Raw genomic sequence first — 10,985 nt, forward strand, 5'->3', positions numbered from 1 at the left:
GACAGAAAATGGAACAAAAGGCAGCCAACACCCAAAGAAAAGCTTGTAATATTCTTTAGAAATTCTTTGGAGCTATTCCTGAAGCCTACTCAAAGAAATTACTAGAAATTGTGCCTATGAGAGTTCAGGCTGTGTTGAAAAAGAAAGGTGCTCATACCAAACATCGACATTCAGTCTCCTTAGAATTGCACAATCTATTTCTTGCCTTATATGCCTTATTTCCGTGCATGTTTACACATGTTCAAAAAACATTGCTGCATTTATTTACAGTATTCTTGTAAAATATTAAAAAATGAGGATTGGCTCAAGACTTTTGACTTGATGTATTATTATCACTGTTATTATTGTTGTTACCTTTTTATGTTTGTTTTGTTGATCTTCCTGCGCTATTTACACCTTAAAGATTTCAGTCTTGCGCATTTATATTGTCATATTCATAAATGAATTTGTGGTTAACTATTGTCACATAGCAAATCCACTTATTCAGCAGATGGCAGCAAGCAATCTGCTAGGGAAAGGAAACGGAACTACGTCATTGTTTGCGTTTGTTTTGGTGCGAACAAAACAAGTTATGTGAAAGAAGCACGGATCTTCCGCCTGGATGTTTCAGCTCGGCGTTTGTACTCAAGAAAACGGGATTATTTGTACGTGTCTTATTTCGCTAAAAATGAGTAGAAGCACGGTTTAGGAGTAATAAACAATACTTATATTGTGTTTTGCTTTATGTAAGACACACGCGTAGAGTTTTAAAGGCTATTTGTGCTTTTATTTTGAAGTGTAATCATCATCTTCCGGTGAAATGTAAGCTAACATGTGTGTGGTTTAACGGGAGGCGTTAAGGCGCTGGCAAACCTAGCAACAAAATAAAATTTGCCCACCGTAACCTATGCACCTAAAATGCTCTGCAATGGATTCTTAAAAGAGTGAAGGAAGCAGCGGGTTCGCGTTCATTAGGTGACCGGGCCAGCCTACTTTTCGAGACCCTGCACCCCGAACCGCAAACGTCTGTGCGGACGCTGGAGAAGCTACAATGAGCTCGGAGCACCAGAGCGACAGCGAGGACGCCGACGAGTCGCGGGACAGGCCCAACGGCGGCACCGTCTCCGACAAAGAGGAAGACCCTGACATTGACGATTCGGATGAGGAAGATGACATCGCTCGGAGAGTTTCTCCTTCACCCCCCGCGAGCAGCGAGGGTCTAGTGGCTCCTATCGCGGGGTCTCCCGTATTGGCGGAGCGAGAGCCCCGCTCCAGACCGGCCGTCGCACCGCTGAAGAAGTGCACTGATGGTAGCTCCGACACTGGTGGTGGCTCCGACACTGACAGCTTCAGGGGTGCTAGCCTGTTTTCTTGGTTGAAGAGCAGGACTATAAGACGAGGGGTGTTTGTGGACCCAGCTCGGGATAACTTCAGGACAATGACAAGCTTGTACCGCTCTATGAATCCGGCTGTAGAGTCAGTTAACCTGGGCACTCAGACCCATGGAGCCGTGTTTAACCTGGAGTACTCCCCGGACGGGTAAGGTTTGTCTGCGTTTTAGGGTGTGAAGTTGAGAGATTTCCCGATATTTGTGCGTTAAAAGCTTGAATTTAAAAGCCACATTCGTCCTCACCTACCTACTTCAGCTCACACACACTCACTCGGTGTTTATTGATGACATAATAAATAGTTTCCAGACAAACCCCATCAGTTTGTTCACTGATGATTTAACAGTACGTTCTTAATATCCTCAAAATGTAACCTCCAACGTCTTGTACAACTAGTGAGCACTTCTCGGACTTAAGCCAAGAGACAGCAGATGTAAGAAACAAATCCTGCAGACAAACCAGGTCAAGCTGTGGCCAGTCTGGGTCACATTTGTTTTGTGGGCTCACACTTCCTGTCCTGGCTGTACCGTGATAGCGCTGCTGTGCACAATACTCGTCAATACTCAATACTTTGACCTGTGTCTGCATTTGACGCTTGAATTTTTTTCAATTTTACCTATTCTTGTTGTGCAGTTTTAGTAACATTGTTGTGACTCATTATTATAGCAAAAACGCAATGAGTAGTGTAGCGTCAATGCAAGTAAAATTCATCCTGTCTACTTATTAGATTGCCTATAAACCGAGAAAATATTCTCCTTTTCCCCCTTATGCTTTCGTTTGCTGCTGCATAACATCTTGTCGCACATGGACAAAGAGATCAACTGTTTTTTTTCTTCTGATTAGGTCTGTGCTGACTGTGGCCTGTGAGCAGACTGAGGTCCTGCTGTTTGATCCAATCTCATCCAGACACATCAAAACCCTGACGGAGGCCCATGAGGACTGTGTCAACAACATAAGGTGCATTATTCTAATCTTGAATCTCTGGGGAAAGGTTTTACAAATTGGGTCTGTAGCTCAGTAAAAGGGAGCAAGAGACCTGTGGGTTAAGGTAATAAAACATAATAAACAGTCTCTATTACAGCATGAGTCTTTAAATCAAGTATGACATGCAGAGGCTAATAAAAACTACTTGGATGCATTTTATTGGGTCTGAGCTCTCGCTGTGAGGATGCAAGAAAGAGATGTTGGATGGAAGAGCTGAAGGTGCCAAATAAGAAATCCTTCCGCATTTCAGTACAACCTTAGTTGAACAACAACACATATCATCCATTGCCTTTATTTATATGAAAAAAATTAAGCCAAAATGCTGAAGCAGTGTGTGGAAAAACAAAGTACATATTTGCAGCTTCCATAGAAATTGAGCAGGTATGTAGCAGCCAATGAAATGCGCTTCTTTAATAGATAATTAGCAAGTGTGAGCACCTCTATAAGCGCAGACGTTTTGTCATTTTGCAGCTTTGGAAAGTCAGGACTGTCTTAAAACAAACCCCAGGAGGAAAGACAAAAGCAGTGATCTTAGAGAAGCAGCTGTTGTTGTCCATCCATCTGAGAAGGGTTATGAGGCCATTTCCAAACAATTTGAAGTCCATCATTGCAGAATGATGGACTTCAAATTGTGTGAAAAATATATTCAAAGCGTGACAAATATTATTCACAAAAGCAAAATATTAAAGACAGCCAAGGCTCTAAGGCCTCCTTTAGTGTGTTTAATATTAAAGTTTATGACAGGACTGTAGTGAACACTTATGGCTTGTTTGGAAGGGTTGTCAGGAGAAAGCCTCTTCTCCCTAAAAAGAACATATAAGCACAGCTTAGATCTGCAAACCAACACCTGAGCAAATTGCAAAGCTTCTGGAACAATCCCCCTTAAGACAGAAGAGACCCAAGCAGAGATGTTTGGCCATAATACACACGCTCACGTTTAGAGAAAGCGCCTCACAGCAGCTGTCAACGTGGTTGTGGAGGGCTGATGTTTTAGGCTTGTTTCGCAGTCACGGAGTTGACTGTGGACTGTTTTGTATACCAGACTATTCAAGAGTCAAATGTGAGGCCATCTGTCTGACAATTAAAGCTTGGCTGAAATTGGATTATGTAACAGGACAAAGATCCAAAGCACAGCAATAAAGTGAAGCAACGTTGTAAAGAAGAGTGGGCCAGAATTCCTCCACAACAATGTGAGAGACTGAAAAAGTCGTACAGAATGTGAGAACATCACGTTATTGCTGCCAAAGGTGGTTCTTCAAGCTACTCAATTATTGGGCGTACTTAGATTTTCACACAACTGCTTTTGCATGTTGGTTTAGTTTCTGTTAAATAAGTAATGATGCAGTGTAATGTGTCATGTATTGTTCTTCAGTGGAAGTTGTATTTAAAGAGAACCTGCTAGGAACCGGAATTTTATTTTCACCTAATATGTAAAGCCATAGAATTGGAGCAGGGTGTATTTTCTTTTCCACAGGACTGTAGTTTCATTTTAGTGGCATCAGGTTCTTACAGAGATGTGGCATTTGTACATCATCCCACTTGATAAAAGACTTCTGTGTAGAATAGCTCTCTTCTCGCTCCTCACAGTGTCCTCACAGATCTTCACGAGGATGGCAGCGTAGGGAAGCGCCCCAGATTGGTCAACCTGTGTCGAAATTACTATCCACTGGGTTTCCTAAATCTGTGTTTCTCTCCCTGTAGGTTTTTGGACAATCGTTTGTTTGCCACCTGCTCCGACGACACCACAATTGCATTATGGGATCTGCGTAAGCTTAACTCAAAGGTTTGCTCATTGCACGGGCATGCCAGCTGGGTGAAGAACATCGAGTATGACACCAACACTCGTCTCCTTGTCACGTCTGGCTTCGATGGTAATGTCATCACATGGGACACTAACAGGTTAGCCATTGTCTACGGTATGTTTATTTTACGTCCATGTGCTCGTTGTGTCTCTGTGCCATGTGCAGTTATGGTGAAAATAAAGTATATCCTTATTAGAAGTGGCCTGTACTTCAAACCAATTTCAACATGCCCAGGTTATCTTATTGTGATCTAGATTTTGTTTCTTTTGGCTTTCAATCAAAATGCTTTAATTTAGTTAGTTAGTTATTTAGTTTCATATATGTTACTACATGTTATACAAAAATGACAAAAATTTCAAATACTGATTTCAGTCATGAGCTAAAACCTCGGGTTTCGCACTGCACTAAATCTTTCAGTCAGTTTTTCCCGGTCTCAGATCTATGCGATATTAATGTGGGTGGATAGCTCTAATATGATCATCTCCAGGATACAGCTTTGGCTGAGATAATCATATTACGTCTGTGATATTAGACCACAGAAGCCCAAACCACCTGCTGGTCGACCTTTCTGTATGCAAAGGGCAACCAATCAGAAAGCTGGGATAAAGGGAGGGAGCAGGAGCTAGAACAGCTGATTTGAGGAAATGGAACTGAGGGTCTGCACCAAGGCTGATCTATACAGGAAGGGTTTTATAAGATATTGTAATCTAACTGTCTGTTAAACCTTAATTACTCCTCTGCATTTATAGGTTTACAGAGGATGGCTGCCCACACAAAAAGTTTTTCCACACTCGCTACTTAATGAGGATGCGCCTGACACCTGACTGTTCCAAGATGCTCATTTCTACTTCCTCAGGGTACTTGCTCATCCTCCATGACCTGGACCTCACCCAGTCCCTAGAGGTGGGCAGCTACCGAATGTTGCGAGCACGACGGACTCCCCTCAGCTCAGGTCAGATCAGGCTCATTCGGAAATTAATGAAGTGTTTTGCTCATGTTCCTTCATGTTTATCAGCTGGATTGTTCGCGTTAGGTTGGTGTTTATTTAAAAAAAAAAAAAAAAACTATAAATGCCTTTTATGATTTTGTAGATGGAGGCACATCAACGTCCAGATCCGCTTGTACTCCTCGCCAGGGAAATGACTCCAGCAAGCTCCACCCTCATAGAGAAGGTCAGGGCGAATCATGATATAGAAGGGATAAACTACTGACACATGAGGTTTTGTCTTTAATGTTATGAAAAACTGCGCTCGTAGGGCTGTCTCCCAGAAACAGTCTGGAGGTGTTAACTCCAGAGATCCCCGGCGAGAGGGACAGAGGGAACTGCATCACCTCCCTGCAGCTCCATCCCAAAGGCTGGGCCACACTCATCCGATGCTCCAGCAACACGGATGACCAAGAGGTGAGAAACATGGAGCGGTGCATGAAGCTGACATAATCACATTTTTGTTTATTAAAATGCCTTAAACCACCAAGATCCCTCTTCAAGCTATTTCTGTAATCTACACAGGCTAAAATACGCCTTCACTAATATTTGTTCCCTCTAAAAGTTTTGTTAGCCATTAACAAGCGTAATTCTGGCTGTATATTTGACCACTTTTCTTGTAGAACTGAAGTGCAGTGTCATACTTTTAAGCAGCTTACAAGTAAAAGGCCACTAAAGGCTGTATTTCCAGTGATGACGCTGATGCGATTGCGTATTTAATCATCTGGTATTAAACTGCATCACTTGTATGTCTGTTTTCTCACTGCCTTTCTCTCTTCAGTGGACGTGTGTGTATGAGTTCCAGGAGGGAGCACCCACTCGCCCGCTGGTCTCCCCCCGTTGCTCCCTCCGCCTTACCCACTACATCGAGGAGGCCAACGTGGGGCGGGGCTACATCAAGGAGCTGTGCTTCAGCCCAGATGGACGGCTCATCTGCTCCCCTTACGGCTACGGCGTACGCCTCCTGGCCTTCGACGAGCGCTGCGGCGAGCTGGTCGACTGCCTGCCCATCCAGACCAGCTGCCTCAGGGAGATACGCTCCATCTACTCGCACAGTGACGTAGTGCTCACCACAAAGTTCTCCCCAACACACTGCCAGCTGGCCTCGGGGTGCCTCAGTGGGCGTGTGGCCCTTTACCAGCCCAAGTTTTAGCATCCGGTGCTGTTGAAGAAAGAAGTGTCGCAGACCTCAGTGAAGAAGTACTGATTAGGGTTTATGCACAGCAAGTCTGAGAATATATCAAAGAAGCATTAATTTATTCGTAATCACACACAAATCTATAAAAACCTTGCATTGCCCAAGTTTAGTGCAGCTACTTAATCGCTTTGATTTTTACTGTTTTGCCATTATGTGTTTACAGATTGTTTAGCTACTGAGAAATATGCTTAGCTTCTGTCGGAAACATTAAAGGAAAAGTTGTCAAAAACTCTAAAAAGGAGAAAAAAACGTGTAGCAATCCTAAATCGGATTCCCGGCATCTGTTTGTCTGAATCTTTTTCCGATAAACTAAAGAAACAAACCCTAAAAGTACTTCTTGACCCAGGTCTGCAGCAGCTAAGCAGGCAAAGTTAGTTTGGATTGTAAGTGTCAGCTGCTAGCCATTGACATGGGAGAAGAACGGAGAAGACTTGAGCTGTGGACCGGTGGCCAGACTGCAGCAGTGGATGGAAACCTCACTGACCCTGAACTTTAAGAAGAAAAAAAGGCAGTGCAAGAAAGATCAGTTGGGTTTTACTTTTCTCCTCAGAGACAGTGGCGCAACGTGGCATCAGTGAAGGACAAGCTCGTTTTCATATTAACGATTCATTCTCTATAGCAGTAAAAAACTTTGATTTTGTTGAGACTCGGCACACCCAGATGTTGCTGTCTCAGGACAAAAACACTAAGGATGCAAGCGGACATGAATCCTAAAGGGACGAGTAAGGAACGGGCGCTTTCGTCTGTCGCTGGTCGTCTCAATTCAGCGTCCTCTGCTGCACATCGTGTCGCTCTCTGCTGCTCTGCTCATGCCTTTTCTCCACAGGTGCTGCTTCTCTGCTCATACAATCTGAACTTTGACCCCTGACTTCAAGTACGTTTTCTGTCTCCACCCTGTTTCTGCCTTCATGGTCTTTGATAGTGTTTTTTTAAAGTGGTTTTATTGGTGTATGAATTATGGCACTACTTGTAGCACGATGTTTGATGCTATTCTCACAGTCACTGAGGCTACTTTAAGAGTAGATACATTGGAGTCACTTTTCATTTCCTGTAAGTGGAAACTGCTGAAGTCCAGCTGCTGTCGGTGTCTCATTTTCAGATTTTTCCACACCCACTCTTTGTAAAAATGAAAATGTAGTAGCAGTTAAGTATTTTTCCCTTAAACATTGCTGGCATTATTATAGATTTTCCACATCGAGCACGCTGCTCTGGCTTCCCAACCCTGCCTGCGTCTCGCAGCATCTACATCGTTTCATCTGAGAATGCAACTCTTTAAAATATTTTCATCTGACTTACTTTTTCTTTTTCACTTTTTTCCCCTCCAGTGTTACTCAAACAGAATGGTGCACTAAACGTATTTACAGTTAGCCTCAGTATCTATGTTCAAATAGTGAGGCTAACTAATGTGTTTCTAATGTTTTTGACTGCATTGGAGCTGTCAGACAGCTGGAGACAGACAAATAAGCTGTTTCATTAATGCTTGCTGTAGAATATTGCCGGCCTTTTTATTTTATCAGTGGCATGTTCACTTTTTGACTGAGAAAGATTCTTTACATTCTTTATTTAACATTTGCAAGATGAAATTGTGCTTTTTCTACCCCTGAACCTAAGTTTTTTTGGGTTTTGGACAGTGCTAATCCACACTGTTTTGTCACACCTAGTGTTTCACGTTTGCTTGTGTTAGCATACAGTTGATAAGCAAGGCTTTTCTCCTCTTTAAAGGAGCAAATTGCTTTGACTGTTCTGGTAAGAGCAATGCTTTTGTGTTTTGTATAGCTGCTGTAAGCACATGCCTGATTGTTACAACTGTAATGTATACTGGCTACAGTACATACTGACTGACTGCAGAGTAGATGGAAACTTGCTGTTAGGGAAACAAAAAAAAAAAAAAAAGACAGAAGCGTATACTACTATGCATACCAGCCTCTTAAGATAATTCTTCTTTCTTATTTATGTGAGACTCTATGTTGAGCTCTTAGATGCCAAATGTTTTGTTTCTGTTTGTTTTTCTTTCTTTCTTTTTTACTTGGACTTCTCTGCCGTGAGCTAAAAGTGGGTATCTATTTGTGGATTTGGAAATATCTTCTCTTCTATCTATCTTTTGGGAAGTGTCTCATTCACATCTGGTGGGGTGTTGAGATGGAACTACATTCATGCCTTTGGTATTAAAGGGGGAACTGTTGCTTTATGGATATATTGAACACTCAGTATTTAGTGGTGTATATTTGACAGTGTTTAGATGCTCTAAATTCTGAACCTGTGTCTCTAAACCTTAATGTTAAAAAAAAAAATACTGCAAAGATAAGAGTGCAGCAGCACCCCCTACAGTCACAAAATGTTAAAATGCTGGCTAATCACTCCAAATATTCAGGGTTTTACAGTCATGTGACTACCAGCTCTACTTGTTTGCCATCTTGGATGAGTCTTGGACACAAGTTTTGGACACTGTCCTTGACTGTCTGTCATTTACAAGTTTTAGATAGAAGCTGATGGCGACACCTGTGAAATCGGTTGTTAAAACCCCCCAATTATCCCCCCCCCCCCCCCCCCCCCCAAAAGAAAAAGCCCTCCGTGTGATTGCTTTGATTGCTACCAGATTCCTGTGGTTGCATGGAGTTTGCATCAAGCTGCAACTTATCTGCAAACACTCACCAACTAGTCTGACTGCTAGTTTAACAAAATGTTCACCAAGTAAAAGTTTGCATTTTTCCAACCCACGCTCCAAAACTTTCTGGTTTTGTAGCGTTTCTGGTTTGTTTTGCACTTTTTTGCTTGACTAGTAGTTGGCGAGTGTTTGCAGACAAGTCGGTGTCTTCCACGAAGAGAACATCCAGCCCTGGCAATTTGAGAGCGACCAAAGCACTCTGAGATTTTGCAGTAGGACCCTCTTTGAGGCAGATTTTTACCTAGCAACAGCATGCAACCGCTCACCAACTGTTGGGGGAAATACACATTTTCTTCCTGTCCTGAATGGTGATTGTATCTCGTCCAATTTGGCTGACAACGAGCGCCTTGCATATGACCTCAAAAACCTTTATAAAGCCAGTGGTAAGATTAGCATAATCACTGGGAAGATTATTAATTAGCACTTCTGTCTCCCTTGGCTACTCAGTGTGCCAGTGGATAACATTTAATTCTGTTAGAGAAAGCTGGGCTAGCTGCTTCCAATTGTTTCCACTTTGTGCTAATCTAATGCAAACTGGCTGTTAGGGGTAATTTTATATTAATTGTGAGTGCTATTATTTCTTCTTTTCTGGTCTCAACTCAGTGCCACAAAATGTTGGGGGGAAAAGTGCGTGATAACATTTAACTTCATTTGGGTTTGAGGTGATAACACAGGTGGAGTCTTAGATTCTAGCTCACTGTATGGTCCTGCAAGCAATGAGAAAAGATGCTTTTAACACTTTGTACCTCAGTTACATGCTCAAAATGTGTTTTCAGTATGTTGCAAACGGAGTCCATTTCACCTTCAGCTCTGTCGTCTTTCTTTCCCTTAAAATTATTTAATTTCTCGGATTACTGACATTTTAAAAAAAGTAGACATTTCTTCTGTAAACAGCTACTTTAAAATGAACTGACTGAACTGATGGTTAAAGGATGCTGTGTATTCACCGCTGCTTTTATTTCACTTATTATACTCACGAGCTCTTTGAGGAAAAGTGTCTTATCTGCCATTTTCACTTCAGGTATAGTAACTAAACACCGGGTTCATTTTTAGGAATTTCTTTGTTGCTTTATTGCTCCGGTTCTGGGTTTTTAACCTGTTTTCAGCTGTGGGTTAAAGGAATGCTCCCAGTATTTGTGGCGATCACAGCTGGGGAGGGGGAAGGGTAGATGCACTGTTGTTTCCTACCTGGTTACACAGAGTAAGTAATCCTGACAGCGATACTAAAAATGGTACTTATCAGAAATAAAAACTTAGCTTCTTTTTCACTGCTGACTGCTCTGTGTTTGGGTCCTTTATTGTTAATTTTCTCTTCATTTATTGATTTATTTTTAAATTGTCTTTAGAATTTCTTCTCTATATGTCAGTCAAACTCTTTCGCATCTGTTGCAGTCCCAACTCTGAGAATGACTTTCCTCATGGGAGGATTAGCAAGTTAAAGGAAGAAATGGTTTTTATTTTTATGATCTGGTGAGTCAATTAAAGATTATCTAAAGGGGAGAAGAATCCTATTCATTCAATCACATCATATAAGGACTAGAGATGGCACGATACCACTTTTTTATGTCCGATACCGATACCGATATCATAAATTTGGATATCTGCCGATACCGATATGAATCCGATATAGTGTTTTTTAATCAACAAAACTTTTTTAAATATCTTGCTGCATTTTGTATAAGTTCATACTCAAGTTTAAAACAACAACTACACTAAAGCTATTCTGTTATACCTGTATCCAAAAAAAATATTTCATAGTTCAGCAATACTGATCAATCTAATAAACTTAAACCTACACCATCCTCCCTATTCTGGTATTTTAAAGAGTACTTAGCATATATATTAAGCAACCTAACTAATAGGGTTCCAACTCCCAGCAACAACAAAAATAAATAAATAAAAAATAGGGAACCACCCCTCACGCTCCACCTCATGATGCTTAATCGACGTAATCAACCTTAATTTGATGCAGTGTGAAAAAAAA

The 10,985-nt window shown here is 41.7% G+C and overlaps 1 protein-coding gene across 1 annotated transcript; it reads left to right on the forward strand.

Moving 5' to 3' along the window:
* Positions 1-593: 593 nt before the first annotated feature.
* On the forward strand, positions 594-8,879 carry dcaf10 (DDB1 and CUL4 associated factor 10). Its single transcript, XM_085391789.1, has 7 exons — positions 594-1,518; positions 2,211-2,324; positions 4,053-4,250; positions 4,903-5,105; positions 5,245-5,325; positions 5,410-5,555; positions 5,920-8,879. The coding sequence occupies exons 1-7, from the start codon at positions 1,031-1,033 to the stop codon at positions 6,289-6,291; spliced, it is 1,602 nt and encodes a 533-aa protein (XP_085247915.1). The 5' UTR covers positions 594-1,030; the 3' UTR covers positions 6,292-8,879.
* Positions 8,880-10,985: the final 2,106 nt, after the last annotated feature.

Source organism: Rhamphochromis longiceps, linkage group LG19, assembly GCF_057381845.1.
Source record: "Rhamphochromis longiceps isolate RC_006_pf linkage group LG19, R_longiceps_female_GT1.1, whole genome shotgun sequence".
NCBI classification, from domain to species: Eukaryota; Metazoa; Chordata; class Actinopteri; order Cichliformes; family Cichlidae; genus Rhamphochromis; species Rhamphochromis longiceps.

Excerpts from the sequence above, each read along its gene's own strand:
- dcaf10 (XM_085391789.1), top strand. The coding sequence starts at position 1,031 with ATGAGCTCGGAGCACCAGAGCGACAGCGAGGACGCCGACGAGTCGCGG. Across the intron at positions 4,251-4,902 it reads ATCACATGGGACACTAACAG|GTTTACAGAGGATGGCTGCC; the intron begins GTTAGCCATTGT and ends CTGCATTTATAG. Across the intron at positions 5,106-5,244 it reads ACGGACTCCCCTCAGCTCAG|ATGGAGGCACATCAACGTCC; the intron begins GTCAGATCAGGC and ends ATGATTTTGTAG.